This window comes from Trifolium pratense, linkage group LG2 (genome assembly GCF_020283565.1).
Source record: "Trifolium pratense cultivar HEN17-A07 linkage group LG2, ARS_RC_1.1, whole genome shotgun sequence".
NCBI lineage: Eukaryota > Viridiplantae > Streptophyta > Magnoliopsida > Fabales > Fabaceae > Trifolium > Trifolium pratense.
The window spans coordinates 45,547,878-45,569,630 of NC_060060.1; the positions used below are offsets into that span (position 1 = coordinate 45,547,878).

Sequence of the window (21,753 nt, forward strand, 5' to 3'; positions counted from 1 at the left end):
TATGAATTTATTATAACCGAAACTTCCATTATAAGAACATTGACGGATCCAACATTGGCCTTCAATATTGTCCCTCCCTAAGTGGCATCTAATTTTAAAGGTACTCGTTTGGCCAAACTTTTTTTTACTATAAAAGTTACTTTAAAAATAAAGTCAAAAAAAGAAACTTTAAAAATAAAGTTAAAGTTGTTTGGTAATTTCATTTTACTTTTTGTTTTACAAGTTACTTTTTATGAAAAAATTATTTGATGAGATAAATCAAATAACACCGATATAATTTTTTAGTAATGTTGCACAACTCAATAATGTTTTAACGAACACAAATTTCATAAAATAAATCGTTGGATAGAAATTTGTGTGGCTCAGTCCAAAAACTAATTAGTGAATATATTATTAACTTGGCATTTTAATTAGTGAATATATTGGAATTTTATTAACTAATAGCTATATATCATAAAATATATTTTATTAAGTATATTTATTAACTAATAACTTAACTATATAGGTAAGTGGAGGGTGGCCCATATTTTTTTCCTGGGGTGGGCCACGATGGTCACCCATGTGTCACCACTAGATAATCAAATAAATAAAAAAATAAATAAAATCAGTGGTTCAGATTTACCTGCAGTCCCTATTTGACTGCAGAGAATCCAAATCCCTTAAAAACCAATCATTAGTTATAACACAGTACCTTAAATTTAACCCATAAAGAGAAACATTGTCATATATCAGATCAGATAAAACACAAAACAAAATATCATATCCATGTCTGTGACTTAACAAAACAAAAGGTAAGTTCATAAAATACTAAAACAGAAACATTAAATACATGCAATCACCAGGTTGGTCCCAATCTTTACTCCTCCTCTCTCACCCACATCATATGGTCATCGTAGATGTTGAAGCAGTTGAACAGTATAGTATCTCCAACTTTGAAATCATTGATGCCAACAACCTCCGGCCAGCCACTTGAAATCTTCACCTCAAAAGGATACTGCTTAAACTCCAACGAGCACCAGTGCTTTTCACCATTGTTACCAACTAGCCTGACCCGGCCAAGCATTGTGTTCCACAGATAATCTCCCAGATCGTATGGTAATGTCTGAAACGAACGAAACAAACCATTAAAACAAATTTAACAACTATATCTGTTTAATTCATTAAACGTTCTTAGCAAAAATTGAACAATATAACACAAAACTCAGAAACTTACCAAAATCGGATTAACTTCAGGATCCTCTGTGATAGTAACTTTAAATGTCACAGCCTTTCGAAGCGCTCGACTTTTCGAATGCCACGTTGGGAACTGTGCAGGAGTAATCTTTTCGGGTGACACAAAGATCTGAAAGGAACTTGAACCTATGTATTTGAATAATACCGAATGATGACCTTGTAAACCATACATTTCCCTAAGCTCCGTCCACCCTTTTGTAAGCCTGGGAACTTCATCATCATCGTTGAACTCAACGACTTTTTGAACCCCACTTCCGGTTGAATCTAACAGACGCCATTCTTTCCCTAACTCTTGTTTGTATTCTCTGTAAAAATCCGGTTCAACTTCGCCCTTGACCTAACGTTACAACATAAATGGAAACAAATTTAAAATAAAACTTAAATTTAAGTTATTATATCTGGAAAAAAAAAAAGACACAACAATGTTAACACATCATCGTTGTGGTTTGTTTTTTAATCGAAGGATTTTGTATTTTTATTACTCCATAATGGTTTTTCTCTTTTAAAACGCATATTAAATCAGGGTACTTACCTCCCCTTCGACATGCACTGTACTGAAAAAACTTATGGCTGGACGAACAGAAGATTCGGCACGGTGTTCCGCCATTTTTCAAAGGTTTGTTTGCTGGGTTGGTAGACGCCTTAGACTTGTCTGTTGTTGATCAGATGGAAGTGAAGAGAAATTGATTAATTGTGGGAAGTGAAGAGATATCAATGACATATATATGGGGTTAATCACTACCATTAAGAGACGCGTGTTTCTAAGGAATATGGTTGGTTTCGGAGTTAATACCCAACTTCGTCAATCGGTGTAGTGAGTGGGGAAATGGATTTCTTGCTGTTACAGCTAAGGACCGTTCGATCTGAATCAGTGGCTGACATTTAATACAGAAAGATTAATCACAGACGTTCGATCAAAATTCACTGGCTGTGATTTAAAACAATGGAAAAATGTGTTAATATCAACAGCAGTAAATATGGGTCCGTGAGTGGGGTATGACGCGTCAATTATTGCCTTGCCTCGGTAGACGATGGGTTGGCTTTGTTCAGTGCTTACCCATCGATCTAGGCCATTGATTTATCATCGGACGGTTTGTATTACATAAACATTAAAATAATCCTGACCATTGATTGACATCCAACGGCTGCTGCTGTAACTGCGTTGACGCAGTTACATCATAAAATCTGCTTCCTACCCACACCGGCCCATCTATAACTGTAGCAAATCCAGATCCGGCCCATCCCATAATCAATTTTGTTAAGTTTTTTTTAAAAAATATAAATATATTTTATCAATAATTTTAAAGTTTATATATATATATATATATATATATATATATATATATATATATATATATATATATATATATATATATATATATATATCAGGGGCCGGTTCCGATATTTTGGAGGCCCGAACAAATAATCAAAATGGACCCATAATAATTAAAAAAAAAAAAACATTATTTATTTAAAAATTGCAACTTAATTTTATAAATGAATTCGTTTTTTACAAATAAATAATAAAATGTAGTTTTATTTAAAAAAGAAAAAGAAAATAAGGTAGTTAAGTTATATATAAATTATGGTAGATTCTAAGGTGAGGTTTAAACGGAGCAGTTAAGGCTCTTTGACTGTTCATCACGTGTCTTTGTCCGTTATTTTGTTTTCATTTTTATTATTAATTATACTATATATGGAGTAGATAGTAGTAAGTATCACCATATTGTTTTTCCAACACCGTTTTCTTTGATCCAAAACCAACAACTTGATCAACCTCTGATTCTTCATCTTCATAAGTTCATATACCTTTTAAAACATAAACTTCAATTCAACTAGTACAAATTTGGTACCCAGCCTCTAACCCCAAAACTTGATCGTAAAACCTCAACCTAAGAGTCTTCATTACCTCCAGTCTTTCTTCTTAGTTGTTCCTACTACCACGCTACCATATATGTTGCCAGAGATGTTGTCGCTGGAGTTTAACCTACTGCTTTACAAGTCAATCTCTTCTTTTTGTGTTTATCATCGACTGTAATTTCTTTGATTAATGAGGTAACAAACTTCTATCTTAAAATTTCATTATTTGTTAATGTAATATATGTTTCTTATCAAGCAATTGTTCTCAAATAATTTAATATTTATTTTTAAAAATTTAAATATTGAAGTGATTTACATTTTAAAAATTTACATTAAGACTCTGATGTTGGAGTTTTATAGACAAGTTTTGGGGTTAGAGTATTTATTTACATAGTTGTTAATTTAATTTCTTATGAAGACATGCTTACTTTGGGATTTAATGCTCATCAGCAATCTACTTGAAATTCTGGTATAGCAGAACCAGATGTTGTATAGAATGTCGAGACATCTGGTCTGACAAAAATAACACGGCAAGGCATATAACATTAAAACGGATACTGAGAAATAATGTTTTATCAGATGTTCCAACATTCAATTTAAAGAGAATGTCATACTTAATGTTGGAACATCTTACGAAACATAATAAAATCAACAAGTAAATAAACTGCACAGGAAATTGTTAACCCAGTTCAGCCAACCTGCCTACTCTGGGGGATACCAATCCAGGAAGGAAATCCACTAATAGCTCTAGTCACTAAGACCTCCAGCAAACCCTCGGTTTACGTCTTACACTAAGACCTCCAGCAAATCCTAGGTTTACGCCTTATGACCTCGACACTACTCATGTAACTTCTGCCTAGGAACTCCTAGACATGAGATCCCATCTCACTTCCACTCACTCAACACAACCTGTGTTGTTTATAAAATGTTGGGAATGATGTGGCAACAACTTACCAAGACACTACTTCACTCTTGCTTAAAAGCTTCAAGTGAATCACACACGGTAAACTCCGTACTTCAAAGCTTAGGAGTAACCTTACAATAACAAACTCAGTTCTTAACTCGTGTTATAGAATCCACAAGTAAGAATCACAATTAAAAATACAAACATTATCTCCTTGCTTAAAAGCTTCAGAGATATTACAATACTCAACTCATTACCTAAAGGTTTCTGAGTGAGGACATAGTGACCATCTCACAACCCGAGTGGTTCACTTACACCAACTCTCCTAGAGAGTGGCTTAAAGACACGAAACCCTAAAGACTACATCTTTGATGAAACAATGGTTTCGGTTCATTAAAATCTTGGTCTTGAGTCTTCTTTATATAGACAGAGCTAGCACGCTCCTGATCTTCCAAGATAAGCTTCAGAACACAGCTGGTCTTTGAGTCACGTCCAGCTAAGCAAATCAGACCTTAATAAAAACTTTCCTAAAATAGTTTATCCTCTTTAGGAAATAAACAATGTGTTGAATCATTCTATTAAGTCTTGATAAGAACATATCTGCACTAATAACGTCTTGATCAGATCAAATCTTGATATACACGTTTGTAGAGTGGATTTCCATATATAGCAGATACGTGTAATAAATGCGCGAGATTTGGGCAATCTGACTGTCGTACCCAAACATGTTACAACATTTGGTCCAACATCTTTTGTACCTAACATGTTGAAACATTTGGTCCAACATCTTGCTTGTATATTTGTTTTAGCAAAATGAGGCCAACACACAAATATCCAACAATCTCCCCCTTTGGCAATTTTTGGCTAAAACAACTTCAGCCCATTAATTAGCACAGAGAGATTTAAAAACCATACAATCCTTCAAGTCAACGTGAGCACACAAAGATGAAGGAAGGTATAACGTCTTCTATGTTACTTCCAAAAGAATTCCTCAAATGAAAATAACGCACAGGGTAAAGAAATAAACTTTACCATAAACCATCAGAGGCATACACAGCAGCGGATTCATAACCAACTTAGCTTCATCCTTCAGTAGAGAGAAATAAACTCTCACAAGCACACTTGGGAAAAATAAATTCCCACATCAGCATCAAGATGTTTCAACATTTTGTAGCGCATCATAACATCCATACATTAAGCACACATAGACAGAGAAATTGATATTGCATTACTCTCCCCCTTAATATCAGATCAGAGAAACTTTATTTTTGCTCCCCCTGAATACATCAGCTCATACATCTCATCAGGCCATCAGAAAAAAATGGTTCTTACTCCCCCTGAATTCATGCATGTCACAACACACACTACTACTTCTTCATAGACAGGCTAGACTAGCATGTCACAACATCAGATACAACATTGTAAAGTAGCAGACAAACACAAACATACTACTCCCCCTTTTTAGCCACAAAATATGCCAAACAAAAACTTCATGCATTAAGAGCAATAGTAATGAACATCACATAAATCCATAGTGCAGAATATCAGAGCATAACAAATTCATAGTCTTGAAATAGCAGAAGCATTACATCACGTACCAACAAAAAAGACAAATGTCCTCAACATTATGCTCCACATCATATAATCATCAGATACCACATACTTCTACCGCACACAAAACATATCACATATCACAACTCCTTAAGGAAACCACAAAGTAGCAGTTGGGAAGAGTAAATTCTCACATAGTTGAGAAAAATAAGTTCTCATGCATCCAGGATGTTCCAACATATGGCAGGACATCATCCAGAGCAAACAAATAGAGCTTTGCACAACAGAATAGTAACTACTTACTACATTATGCTACTTCCCCTTAAAATCAGAATTAGAGCAAAAATTAATTTCACTCCCTCCAAATACATTGACACATGCTTATCAGAATGATCATCAGAAAACAATTCTTACTCCCCCTCAATTTTATCATCCATATCAGCACATAAGCATACAGCAGCACAGATTCAATACTGCACCACTCAGATTAGTAGATGTCTAAGCATCAGACACCACATCATATAGTAGAACACATCCAACCACTAAAAGAGCATGCATATGTTTCGACATCAGGTAGCACAACAGACATTAGCAGCAAAACATATCATGTCTACCAACTACTTAAGTACTTCCCTTTTTAGTCAGAAGTGTAGACAAAATAGGGTCTTCATGCATTAATCAAAGAGTACAATAGTAGAGATATCCAGGAACATAGTGCACAGAGCTACTACAAACGAAGATAACACCATGGGATACATACCTCATCAGATATAGATTAGCAGTGGAGTCATCATCAAATAGTCTAAAACAGATCACACTTCATCAGCACAAAATTTTCAACATGATGACCAAGATGTTTCACCATCTAGTAGCACATCAGATAGCACAGGTTCCTCCGGTATGGTATCAGAGCATTGACAACAAAGATGTTTCAACACATGTTAGCACAACACATAGCACATGTTAGCAAAGATGTTTCAACATGTCTATCTAGCGTGGTATCAGAGCAAATAGGAGCAATCACAAAATACGTCACATGTTAGAAAAGATGTTGCAACATATGGTAGCACAGCTTCTAGCACAGCTTCTTCCAGCATGGTATCAAAGCACGTGGTCTTCCAATCAGGGCATTGAGCATCCATCTAGCAAAAACTCCTCTTGTACACATGATCCCATCTTTGTGCAAAGGAAGCACGATGAAAGGAAACATTGTCACAGAGAGCAACAAGCACATTCTGAGGGATCTTTTTCCCACCAGACTTCTTCTTTGAGGCAGAGGGTGTGATGTCTGACACATCCTCCTCAACATCATACTTAGAGTCACTTGAAGATGCTTCCTTTCTTTTCAGACTCTGTTTCTTCTTACTAGCAGGCACATTAACCTCATACATATTCTTTTCAGAATCAACCACTTCTTCATTAAGTGGCACAATTTGATGACTTTCTTTACACTGAAAGACCCTTCTTCAACCTCAGTAGAATTCTCTTCATCAGACCCTGTTTCTTCATTAGATGAGTCAGATGGGTCAACAGATGTCCCAACATCTTTCACCACAATAGTTTCTTGAACAGGTTTCTGGACAATAGTAACATCAGCCTTAGGTTGGTCCACAGAATTGTCAACGTCTGGCACAACATCCTTTTTAGGAACAGTTTGTTTTGGTTTATCAACAACGGAACCAATAACATCTTTTGTCTGAGATACACCAGCAACAAGAACATCTACAATTATGTTTGTGGAATCAGCAACATCCACCCCAGCAGAGATAATAATGTCAGGAACTAGCAATACTTCTCATAGCTTCTTTCTCCTTTAAAGCACAAAGGGAGAAATAAACTCCCATATACAGAGGAAAATAAATTCTCACACATCAGAGAGAAATAAATTATCAAAAATCAGATCAGGATGTGTAGACAACATGAGTGACATCATAGCATAACATATCTCATGAGAACATAAAGCTAGAGGTTTCAGAAGCAGATCTGAAACTGTCACATAATCACATTTAAGTATCACATATCTGAGCATTATCGCATCTGATCACAACACATCTGAACACGTATAGTACTTCTCAGCAGAATGCACATCCACACAAACAGTCATAGCATGACCAGTTCTCTTTCAATCATACTTTGAGCAATAGCTTGGTCACGTGGAAGATCATCAAGATCAGTTTCTTCCACCACATTATAATCTTCAATACTCCAAATCACAATCAGGTTTGTGACTCTCAGAACCATATTAGCATCAGCTTGGGAATTATAGAACAGGTTTCAACAACACGAACAGGTTGGTCCAAGATGTTTCAACATCTGATGTGACATCAGACTCAGGTGAGGTTTCTTTGGGGGACACAACCACAACTTTAGTGGGAGATAATAAAGTGACAGAATCAACAGCTTTGAAAGATGGCACATGGAAAAATTTCAAAAAAAAATGTCATCAACAACCACAACATTCATACTAGACTGACCTATGGTTTTAAGAGATCTTGGTTTATCTAGAATTACAATTTCAGAGGAAGATCTCACAAATGTTTCAACACTACCCACAACATTTGAACTAACAAAAACCTTTAACAGAGGTAACAACATTTAACTCAACATTAGGGGTGACAACTGAATCAATGAGATTATCAAAACGAGTTTGGTAGGTTTATTAACATCATCAACAAACATAGATAGACTTTTCTAGGACCTTTTGAGAGATAAGATTAACCTGAATAATGGATTTAGAAATAGGTTTCCTAGATGATGCACATTTTGTTGACCAAGCAAAATAGAAGTAGATTCAGATGGATTCAAAGTATTCACAGACCTTTTATGCATTCCCTTCTGACACGTGGTTGATCAAACTGTCCATTTCACTTCCTTGTTGATCTTACAGGAAACATGTCTCGAATAATGTTCTAACATTCAGTCAGACATTGTCTTCTTTTACTTGCATTGATCAACACATCTTCAAACATACTGTCTTCCACTTGATTCAAAGTGTTCTCCTTTCACTTAGACTTAGTGACACATACCAAGACATCTGAATATCACATTTGTGACATCTCTCAATAATGAAGACTCTTGGAAAGTCCTTCCAAAAAACAATCTGTAGAGAAAAATAAATTCTCCCAGACTCAACCATTTAACCACTCGAGAGATATGTGGATAACTGATATAATTATTCATCTTTACATGACTAGAATCAGCCATGCCTTGTTAATAATTTCATAATGTCTCAACATGTTGTCTGACATCATATTCTCATATGAGGCATAAGATCTCCACAAGCTTGTACAACACTCTAGACAATATATATGTACCAATGCAATCCACAGATAAACACACGACTCTACCTGTCATAGATAATCAGGGCTCCAGCTGAAGATGAAAACTCGAGCACTAAATGAAAACATGTGAAAGACTTCATGCTTTCATGTTGAAGGGCAACACCAACTCCCTCAGTAGAGTCGATTCTGAGTCAGATACTCTCACTTCTTGAGAATACATCCAAGCATTCTGACCTCTTCACTTAACAAGGACACATCTGATCAATGTCCTAGCAGAACCACACTATGTATCATGACCTTTTGAATAGGCAGGATGTCATGCATACAAGGTGTAAAGTCACTCACAAACTCCAAAACATCTTAGTTTGCTTAAAAGCTTGACTAAGATCCTGATTATCAACCTTTTTTTTTTGAGTGACTTGCAATAGAAGAAAACCAAAGACAATTATCAAACCTCAGTATTTGACAATATTCTTCTGGCCTTACATTCACTAGTAGTTGTTGATACTAGTGGAATAAATAGTCATGCATTGCTAGAGCATACTATTAAAACAAGATCAGAACCTCCACATTCTGATTCACATAGTCAGAAACACGTCTTCTGACCACACAGCTTGAGCACTCCCATGCAAAGTCTCAAGCACCTTCCACGGAACAGCCATCAGTAAATATGATGTTACAACATCATTTGGGACATCAGCATTCAAAAGGATTCATTGTGCATAGACATCCTTCAAGAAGCTCCCAATAGAGTACCATCAATGCAGATCATCCAGGTTTTTTAAAACACCTGAATACCATGAAGAGAAATACACTCTCCGAACAATAAAGTTCAGACTAGATAATCGCACAGCTCTTCAGACAAATATATCTGTTTTATGCATAACTTCAACAAAGGATATACAAATACTTAGCTCCCATTAAAGTATTTATCATTTGTCAGATAGGATTACCTTCTCACACAAGGTAGGACATTAGATCTGACATCATTCTTCTGCACATATATGGCACCAACAGATAACATCCACTCATGACAGTTATTCTTACAAAAAGGTCATTCCAGATTAGGTCAGTTGCTTGACCTTGTACTCCACCCTGAGTAGAACCAGCTTCCTTGGCTGAAGGAGCAGATGTTGGAGAAGATGTTTCAACATTAATTCTGACATCAATCTCAATCTCATCGGTTTCATCCTGAACTATGGTTTGAAGATACCATAGTAGTCCATAACTCTTGCAAGGGGACACAGGAGAATCAACCATCAGTAGTTGATCAACCTTCAATATCAAATCATCCTCACATGCAGGGACGTGCATATTTTACATCTCAAAAAATTCTTCTAATGTTCCAACCTTTTGTCTTACTTTGAGATGTTTGATGCCATTCTTCTGAACCTATAGAGGAGATTCCCTCTAACAGGTATCTGGAACACTTTGATCCACCATAATATCAGGTACCACAGATGTGATAGTACTTAGCACAACATCAGTCTTAGGTGCCAAAGATGTACCAACATTCGACACAACATCATTTTCAGAGACAGATCCTTTGAAAGACTCATCAACAAACTCACTTGTGACCTTAGTGGAAGCATTAAATACATCAGATGGATTTCCCTTGATTAGTGTGCACCAGACAATGGAGAGAGGGATGCAACATATACTTCCTTTCACTTCAACACAAACACACATCTTGAAGGGAAGTAAAAACTTCGTCAATACCAGAGAACCATAATCCTTTGGTCAAAAAAAAAATCCTCCTTGTTTAATCATGCATTCATACAACTATATATTATCACAAGAATATAACATGCATGGTTAAAACATCACATAACACATCAACACTGCACACAACTTCAACTACCACTTACTTGGATCAGACATGAACTAACCCAAGAGGTCAACCATATGTTGATCGTGTCCCAACAAACTTATCTAAGACATGTTTCTAGCATAGAAACCATCTCAGACACAGATGCCTCCTCTTCCAGGTCAGGAGAAGGTTCCAAACATATGTAACCAACACACACACTTGTTTAGCACCCAAGCATCTGCCATGCCCTACTGTCATCCAACAAGATTCTGCAGAATCTCCTCGTCAGATGTTCCGTCAGATGTTCCAACATCTGGTAAGACATCAGTTCCTTTTTAACCGAACACACCAAGAAATCCTTTATCGAAGCCAATGGAGGTTAGCTTTTTAGAGTTGGAAGCAAAAATAAATTGCTCATAACTTTCTTCAGATCCCTTTTCAACAAACTCATACATGAATGCCTTTATGAGTGGATTTAAGATCACCCCCAAGTATCTTTGTCATCTCTAACAAGTTAATTAAACAAACTCTCCTCGAGCATCACCACACCAGGGCTTACATCATAGAACAGAGTGGTGCATCCTCAACAAACACAACCACCAGGAGTTTTCCATCATATATATATGCAGCGGAATTCAAACCACAAAACTCCTCAACAAACTTCAGGCACACTACAATAACACATGTTTGAAAATAAATCAAACCATACAGCAACTCATCACAAGATCTACACGCCTGAACAACAAAAGATAGGTCTAATACACACCATATCATGAATAGTCCATCCTCCACTTCTAGGGACCATTCAATCAATGTGAACTTCTCCAAGTTCAAACAAATTTTCAGTATTCCTTACTTGCCCATAACCAGAAAGTATCTTCCCTAAGATCTCATCCAGAAAACAGAACAGGATGCCTGCTCTGATACCAATTGAAATTCTGGTATAGCAGAACCAGATGTTGTATAGAATGTCGAGACATCTGGTCTGACAAAAATAACACGGCAAGGCATATAACATTAAAACGGATACTGAGAAATAATGTTTTATCAGATGTTCCAACATTCAATTTAAAGAGAATGTCATACTTAATGTTGGAACATCTTACGAAACATAATAAAATCAACAAGTAAATAAACTGCACAGGAAATTGTTAACCCAGTTCAGCCAACCTGCCTACTCTGGGGGATACCAATCCAGGAAGGAAATCCACTAATAGCTCTAGTCACTAAGACCTCCAGCAAACCCTCGGTTTACGTCTTACACTAAGACCTCCAGCAAATCCTAGGTTTACGCCTTATGACCTCGACACTACTCATGTAACTTCTGCCTAGGAACTCCTAGACATGAGATCCCATCTCACTTCCACTCACTCAACACAACCTGTGTTGTTTATAAAATGTTGGGAATGATGTGGCAACAACTTACCAAGACACTACTTCACTCTTGCTTAAAAGCTTCAAGTGAATCACACACGGTAAACTCCGTACTTCAAAGCTTAGGAGTAACCTTACAATAACAAACTCAGTTCTTAACTCGTGTTATAGAATCCACAAGAATCACAATTAAAAATACAAACATTATCTCCTTGCTTAAAAGCTTCAGAGATATTACAATACTCAACTCATTACCTAAAGGTTTCTGAGTGAGGACATAGTGACCATCTCACAACCCGAGTGGTTCACTTACACCAACTCTCCTAGAGAGTGGCTTAAAGACACGAAACCCTAAAGACTACATCTTTGATGAAACAATGGTTTCGGTTCATTAAAATCTTGGTCTTGAGTCTTCTTTATATAGACAGAGCTAGCACGCTCCTGATCTTCCAAGATAAGCTTCAGAACACAGCTGGTCTTTGAGTCACGTCCAGCTAAGCAAATCAGACCTTAATAAAAACTTTCCTAAAATAGTTTATCCTCTTTAGGAAATAAACAATGTGTTGAATCATTCTATTAAGTCTTGATAAGAACATATCTGCACTAATAACGTCTTGATCAGATCAAATCTTGATATACACGTTTGTAGAGTGGATTTCCATATATAGCAGATACGTGTAATAAATGCGCGAGATTTGGGCAATCTGACTGTCGTACCCAAACATGTTACAACATTTGGTCCAACATCTTTTGTACCTAACATGTTGAAACATTTGGTCCAACATCTTGCTTGTATATTTGTTTTAGCAAAATGAGGCCAACACACAAATATCCAACACTACTGATTAATTTTTGTCTTTTTACACGTTTTTAACATGTGCTATCGATTATATTGAGTATTAATTATTAGCGGCTAGGGCTAGCCGCCAGTAGAGCTGGGTATGCGATCGTAGATATATTTTTAAAAACAATAAATATCTTGATAATCTTAAAAAACAATAAATATCTTTTTTTAAAAATAGTATTTTTAAAAACGATCATTACAATCAAAATTAGATTTTCATATATTTGTTCTTTTATTTTCATAAAAAAAAGGTCATTATGCAAAAACTAATCTAACGGTTAATATATTTGTTCTTAATCGTCATCTCTCTCCTTTAGACATTTGTTTTCTGGCTCTGTCTCTGGTGCGCATGACATATGAGCCTCGCACCGTACGCAGACAATAAAAACCAGATATTAATGTTATATTCTCGCACGTGTATTTCACTTGGTCTTATTTTTTATTTTATGTTACTCATTTTGTATTCTTTCAGTTTTATTTCTATTTTATATTTATGGGTTTGTACAAAAAAGAAAGGTAACAGAGAGATTTAAAGTTTTTGGGTTTGATTTTTTGTTTGTTTTGTTATTTTTTGGGTTTAATTTGTGTTTGAAAATGATAAATAAATGTTTAGGACAAAATTTTGGATTTTGGTTTTAATTTAGGGATTTTTTGGGTGGTTTTTGGTTTTCTGATCGGTGGTCCGCCGCCAGTGTACATGATGAACACGATGAACATTCAATTTGATGAAAGAGTCGTGAACTTTGACTGAAACTACCAATTTTTATCGTAGATTTTGAATTTTATCAATCCGACCATTCAATATCCCCTAGTTGGACAGACAAACAGATGAAAAAAATAATCTTGATGATCGGACTCCGAATGGATAGACAGATTGTAATAACAGTCATATCAAAAATCTAGTTTTCATGAAAGGGCCATGAACTTTGACAGAAACTATCGATTTTGATCGTAGCTTGCAAATTTAATCAATCCGACCGTTCAATATATATCACCTAATTGGAGAAACAAACGAATGAAAAAAATAATATATGAAGTCAATTACTTCATTCCTTTTATATTCAAGACAATGACACATTTTTCTCTACTTTATAAGTATGAAGTTTAAGAATAATTTTTTTTAAGCATATCAATTTCTCAATTCCACTTTTTTCCAATTCATCCTATAGTATAGTCATTCGAGGAGTTTCCATTATTTTATCAGTGTATTTGTTAAATATCACATGGAAAATTAGACAAATAAAAAAATAATGAGTAAAAAAATAGAGTGCAACATTTATTTATAAATAATAGTAAAAAAACATTTATAAGCATGATTTAAATCCAATAAAAAAGAATATGAACAACAATTCCTTTTTAATAAGTAAACATATGATTAAAAAAATGACAATAAAAAATAAAAAATATAAATAAATACTTAAAATGAAATATTACAATCACAAAATATTAAAATTTTAATAATTTATATTTTTCATTGATTTTTATTTATCGGTGTGGTATTTTAATTGATAAAATGCACCAATTTAGGGAATATATAGATTTGGAACAAAAATATTTTATAAATATTTTCCAATTACCATTGAAATCTGAATCAATGCATCAAAACTCAAAAGAATGCTTATGAAGATCTGGAAAAAAATAAAGACAATAAATAATGAACAGTAACAATAGCAAATTATCATTCTATTATATTATTATTATTATTGTCAAAGTCAAAATAAAAATAAAGCAAAAACAGAAAAGAAGAACACGCAAGTCGCAACAACAGCAGCAACAGAGCTGCTTGCACAGTGCACGCCCATCCCCTGTTTCTTTTTGTTTCTTTAACCTGTCCCTTTCCTTAACTTTTTCTGCAATGGGACCACCTTTAATTAACAATCAACACCAACAGGCACCCAAACAGAATTGGATTCCATGAATTCAGGAACCATGCAGTCAGGCTGCAGTTAGTAATTTCCAACCGTACGATCAAAATTGAACGGCACAGATCTTATGCAGTTTTATTTTTTAAAATAATAAAAAGTCTGGCTTAAAAACCTGAATCGTCTGATTTCAATCAGACAGTCCAGATCTTGCTGACTGCATGCAGTCATGATTTTTGACTGCACATAATCTGCATCCCAACCAAACCTCTTTTGAATTGCAATTTCCCATAAATAGAGGCAAAACACACCTTCAGGATGAAGAAAGGAAGAGCAAATATTTCAGTTGAGAGAAATAGGCAGGGACGGATCCATGTAGGGGCTGACTGTGGCTATAGCCACACCAGAATTATTGCATAAATACTTATAACCGCTAATATTATCATAAAGATGTTTTTGGCTTAGTGGTTAAGTAGTGCCCCATTTACTTAAGGGACCTGAGTTCAAGTCTTATGGGTTGTTTTTTGGCTTTTAATTTCCTTTTTTTACAAGGAAGTTGCTTTGTTGCTAGTTAACTACAAAGAATCAAGAATAATAGCTATGGTAATTTTTTTTTATAAAGGAGTGATCAATATATATATTATATACATATTAGAGAAATTAAATTATACCGGTAACATTTTAATGAGTATAAAATTTAAAGAAATTTATCGTTAAATTTAAAATTCATATCATCTAAATAATTCATGTAAAATTCTATAGAAATTTAAAATCATTTGATATGTTATTGAAATTCATCAACAATAAAGGTTTATACGCTTTTATTGAACACTATTAACTTTAATTGATCTCAATAACATATAAAATTTTATTCTTTTACTTTTCTCTCAACTCTACAACTACAAATATGATTTCTTTGTTCGCTATTTTGTTATTTTTTTAATGTGCTTTCTAGAGATAAAATTACTTCTTCAGCTAATCTGCAAGCGTGATTTTGTTGTTAACTATAAAGCTTGTGAACGTAATTTTTTTAGCCACACCAATATATCAAGTCTGGATCCGTCCCTGGAAATAGGGCGCATAATATTTTTATAAGAGTACAAAATATAGGCTAAATTGCAGTTTTGGCCCCCCACGTTTCATAATTGTGTGATTTTGGCCCCCCACGTTGACTATTTTGACCAAAAAAATGATGACATGAAATATTTTTTACATGTGTCTTAATTGTATTGGCCAACCAAAAATTATTATTATTATTTTTTAAAAAAAAAAGGATAGGTCACGTGAAACCAATATAGCATAATCAATTCCTGAATTCATGGAATCCAATTCCTGAAGGGGAAGCCCTTTTTGGAATGTCACGGTGTGGCCCAATTTGGGTGAATACCTTTTAGAACCCAATAGCCAATTTAACAAAATCCAATAATTGTCCTGAAACAGTGAAACGAATATAAAGCTACCACACAATCTCCTTATCCCCTTTGAATCTCAGTTGGTGGAGTTGTTGCTACAGTGACGTCGCTATTATCTTTTAAATACTGAATCTGGTAACATTTGAACCCCACATCTTGTACACTGTCAACGATGGCTCCTACAAGTACAAGGTAATTTTTGTAGGACAACCGTATTTATTTTTAACGCTACGTCCATTAAACTAGTTTTGGTAGTCTTTCTTTTCTTTTTCAATGTAGTTGTCACCCTGCCCACTCGTTTTGTGTTTTTACTTTATTGTCCTGTAATTAGGTATTGTCGTTGTAGTGCTGGGTCAAATAGAAACGTGATTATGTTAAATTGCTGGTTATATTCACCTGTTTTGCAAGTAATGTTCGTATGATTTTGATACAATTTCAGGCGTTCTGCTGTTAAGAAGGGTAATAGGAAATCCTTTAGGACTGTTGTTTATCCAGACCAGGTATGAAAGTTGTCATTATTTTCAACCATGTTTCAATTGTGTCATTATACCAAGCGTTATGGAAGTGAATGATTGTATGTGTATATGGTAATTGTCAAATTTACTGTGCCAAAATGTAAAAAAATGCAATTATTAAACAGTATAGCCGTAGGGACAACATGCAAATTATGATGAGTTTATATGTTTGTCATTTATAGGACAAGATTGAAATGTGTCCAACATTTCGATCTATTTGGAGTGATAACTTAGAGAAACGCCCATGGGGGTATCTATGGCATCCCAGTGGAAATACAGCCATGCTGGAATTCCACATAGCTGATGGTCAGTGTTACATGACCTCGGGCCGGATGGCAGCTATTTTATACGGTTTAAGACAACCGACTGATGTTGTAGTTGTTTATGAACTCATTGACGATGAAAATTATTTTAAGTTGCATAATATGAATGCGACGGAAGTTATTGACCTCACAAGTGATCGTGAAGATTTTCATGTTTTACCGAATGACGACACTTATACTCTTCCCGAGTTTGAAAACGACCGTCACTATGGTTGGGAAACAATAGTGACTGAATGCAATTCCAGTGACAAAAGGGCGCAAGTTCTGGTGAGTTACCCAAGTTACTATAATTTGAAAGTTAATGATATTTCAGACCGTTATTTAATTTCTTAACGGTTATATTATGCTAGAACCTTCCGTCGCGAACGGCCAAGCATGTGCTCAGAGGCAGGAACAACATTGTACTCAGAACTCGGCACAACATGGACCAAACCATATGCACTATAAAGACTTACACTTTGAAGAACAATCCAGGAAAATTCCGAATGTACCTGACTGATGGTTGGTATCAGTTTAGGCAAGCTAATCAACTACAGGAGGGAGACTTGGTTCAGTTTCAGCTGTCCGATCCACCTGATGTTTTGGTGGTTGACATTGTTCGAGGCAACCGCTTGAACTAATTCACAGTGAGGTTTGTCTGATTGTATGTAATGGTTTTTATGATGCTCTTGGAACTTGGCATGTAACTATAATCTATATTTGAAGTTATTTATGATTTTGAACTCCTCAATGGGCTAGATGTTTTCATACTTGGGATATTTTCATAATGTTATGTGTTTGTTGATGAGTATATTATAATTTATTTATTCATGCACTATGATACCCGTGGGCAGGGCTGATTTTGCTTCCCGTCGTGCCCTGGCGCAGTGGTTGGCCTTTTACTCTTGTAATGTATAGGACTTGGGTTCAACTCTTATGATGCTGTTTATTTTTTTTCCAAAACTAGATATTTCTTCATCAAAAATAAAAAAAATATCAACTTTGTTTCCTTTATATATATGGTGAAAATAGTAAAAAAATGCATATGTTATTGTTATTTTATCGAAATACATTTTGGTTATACATACAAATACAATCTAAATGTATTTTCTATGATGATATTTTAAACCGGCAAACGTATATAAAATACATTTTTTGTAATAAAAAATTTTAAAAAATTGATGGATGATCTATACGCTATAAAGCTTCTTTTAATCCAACTGTGAATTTCGCAAAATTCATATTCGGTAGGTCACTTGTCCACCGTGAACCACTTGTGAAGGTGGTCCACCGTAGCATTAGCCATTTAGATAATTGTACCCAAAAAATGCAATATTGTTGGTTGGTTGAAAAGCATATAGCCCTTACCAGTTACCAAGGCGCGCCAGTTACCAATGCATGTTCCTGTAATAATTTCGCCAACAGTGTTACTATCTGGGCTACCCTACTAGACTTTAACAACATGTGGGTTACTGGCAAAAAAAATTATTTTCAACCTTCGAATTGATTGTAGATGTCCACTTTATCCTCTTATATACGTTTCCTATAAACCAAAGTACAAATGCAGCATCCTTTTGTCAGTAAAACTTAAAGGCATTGCGAAAAAGGAGATGGGAAGAAGAAAGAGGTATGCAGCATCCTTCTATGTATATTCCGCGTTTGTTCAAATGATCATCTGTTTGTTGTGATACTTTTAAGTTTAAGTCATCATATCGTTCAACTTATTAGCAAGGTTAAAGAAAAATGTCATTAGATTATTGTTTAATTGAATCTATTATGATGAAGCTAAATGTGTTTATCGTCACTGAAGGTTGAATGTTTAAGAGTTTTTCATAAGCTTTATGAACCAACTAGAATTAAGATGCAGCTGTTATGATAAGCAATTTATATTGTAGGACTCCTATGGTGAGCTATACCGAAAGTCAAGAATATACGAATGATAGTCACTGCTATTGTGCTCACTGTTCTTCTGGAGGGACCGACGATGTTGATATCAATTTTCACGAAGTTTACACTTGGGATATGGAGGTCACTAATGCACTTGCTTCCAGGAAAAAGATGCAAGTCATGGTAGGTTTTATATGGTCCTAAATTTATAAGCTGTTTTTTTATTCAAAATTTGCTCGCTTTCGACTAAACAATACATTTGATTAACATGTCTTTCAGCATTTCCCCCGTAATGTATCGAAGTTTGCATTCTCTTCAAATCAGACACGAATTGTTCTTGAACCAGAAGACAGTTGGGAGGAATACGCATGCACAATTGCTACTTCAAATCGATGCCCCTACGAGAAGTACTTGACTCGTGGTTGGTATGAATACAAGAAGGATATGAAGATTAGAGCTGGCGATGTTCTTATGTTTTCAATGCCAAAGTATCCGGGTTTTATCATCGTTGATCTTATTCGTCGCCGTGATCGTGTTTGAGTAGGAAAATGTGTTACTAAGCTGTGCGATTTGCTGGGATATTTCTCGAAAGGATCTATATGCCGTGTTTTGTGATGCTTTGTATAATGATGTTAGGTTATGTTACAAAAGTTCTTAATTTTCAATCCTTTATAATGGGTGTTATGTATAATCAAGTGAATCTAATGTTAATTAAGTGTTGCTGTAACTTATTGCATTATGTGGTTTTATTGCGTTATGTGGTTTATATTTATGTGCCGGAAAGAGTATGAAATAATATGACCAGTTGCAGAACAAATGAATTAAATTCGAAGGTCCGTTGCGAAAATTACATTATATAATAATAAACAAATAGATAATTTTTTTTTTTTATATTCATTAAAAATAATAAAGAATTAAAACATATCAAATGATTTTCAAAAAATTTTAAAAAAATTTATGGATGATCTATATGATAACCAGGTATACTGTCAGTTGTAATTTAAATTGAGTTTAACTTAAATTTATTATAAAATGTTTTCACAACAAAATTTAATTAATTTTGTTTTCTTTCTTGTAGTCAATTTCACCATTAAAATTACGGAGAAATTGATGCAGATTATGCTGAATTCTTTGACAAATACGGTGAAGATTACTATGATAGATTTCGAATTGAATTCAAACATGTTTATTCCAATGTTGGAAAAGTTTTTAAGGTTACAACTTAATTGAATTCATATATATGCATCGTCAGTGTAAAGTTTTTTGATACGTGCGTCCAATAATATACTTGCACATCATGTATTGTGTTTAAAAACACATTATGTGTCACGTTCATTAAATGATGTGTTGATTAGATGCACGTGTACAAAAATTTTACGCTGTCAGTGCACTAAAATTAAAATCTTATCATTTTCGACAAATACGGACGAAACACTAAAAATTAAAACTACATTTTCAATAAAAAATCTTTTAAGCTGATACGAATTGAATATTTCACATGTCACGTGTATTCGCTTTAATAATCAACAAATTTTAATCTCATATCAACCTAGGGGTGATCGCGGTGCGGTTTGGTTCGGTTTTGAGCATAAAAGTCATCCTAACCGCGAGATAAAAATGCATGCGGTTCGGTTTGGTTCGGTTGATTTTTAAAAAGTCATCCAAACCAAACCAAACCAAACCAATGCGGTTTGGATCGGTTCGGTTGGTGCGGTTTAAAACATAACGATTGTACCGAACAATTTTAAGCATAAAAAAAAATAAAAAATTGAAGTTCCAAAATAACATTGTAGTACCAACAAAAATTATTTATCCAAAATAACATTATAGTAACTTACAATTTTAAATATATAAAAAAATTGAATTTTCAAAATAACACCACGGTACCGATAAAATTTGTTTATTTAAAATAACATTACAACACCAAAATAAATTTTCAGTACAAAAAATAAAAACAACTTGAAGTTCGATTAAATTGGTCGACTGACTTGGTAATTGGGCATGTATATTGGAATATAAATATATTTTCTTTTACGATATTGGAATATAAATATATAATAGTAACTTAATGCGGTTTGCGGTTTTGCGGTTTTGCGGTTTGCGGTTCAGTAAGAAAGCCATCCAAATACATCCAAACCAAATGCGGTTTTTGCGGTTTTCGGTTTGGTTCGATTTGCGGTTTTACTTTTGGATTGGTTCGGATACGATCACCCCTATATCAACCTGATTTTGGGCCCAATTAGTTTGTTACCAAATATATACTTCTAAATCATTGGTCAATTGATAACACATTAAATAATAAACAACAAAAAAAAATATTTTTACGAAAAATTATTTCAATCATATATACAAAACAAAATTGTCTTTTTCCGGATCAAGATTATCTACAGTAAAATAACACATAGTTTTAACACAGTTTTAATCTTGGCCATTGATTACTGATCGGACGATTCTGATAAATAGATTATAAAATCGTTCAAAATAATCTCAGCCGTACATCTCAGATCGAACGGTCTAAAACTAAACCTGTGTGAAAACTGCAGGAAACTTGACTGCAGGAAACCTAATTCCTTGACATACCCTTTTCACTAAAAGGACATGAAGAATATCTAAAGTTGGATTAACATTATATAAATCGGCTATATAAATCATAAAGAATATCTAAAAGGACAATGAATCAACCTATTAATTAACACTAAAAGCACATGTTTTGTTCCTTCAAGTCCACCATTTACATCGGAAAAAACTCCTTCCTCAACCCACCGCTCGCCTTCCATAACAGCCCAAAACATTATATAAGCTTAAAACTCTAAACACCCACTTTAAACTTTGAATTCACACGCCAACTTTAAACTCTAAATTAATTAAAATAACATTAAAATAAAGCAACAAACAACTTGATTCATTACAGACCTTAA

General features: G+C 34.5%; 2 protein-coding genes across 2 annotated transcripts; both read left to right on the top strand.

The window, feature by feature from the left end:
- Positions 1-16,303: 16,303 nt before the first annotated feature.
- On the top strand, positions 16,304-17,698 carry LOC123904789. Its single transcript, XM_045954408.1, has 4 exons — positions 16,304-16,323; positions 16,571-16,631; positions 16,829-17,236; positions 17,320-17,698. Exons 1-4 carry the CDS (start codon positions 16,304-16,306, stop codon positions 17,587-17,589), a joined length of 759 nt encoding a protein of 252 aa, XP_045810364.1. The 3' UTR covers positions 17,590-17,698.
- A 1,152-nt stretch (positions 17,699-18,850) lies between these two features.
- Positions 18,851-19,375, top strand: LOC123904790. The gene is made up of 2 exons (XM_045954409.1): positions 18,851-19,018; positions 19,115-19,375. Exons 1-2 carry the CDS (start codon positions 18,851-18,853, stop codon positions 19,373-19,375), a joined length of 429 nt encoding a protein of 142 aa, XP_045810365.1.
- Positions 19,376-21,753: the final 2,378 nt, after the last annotated feature.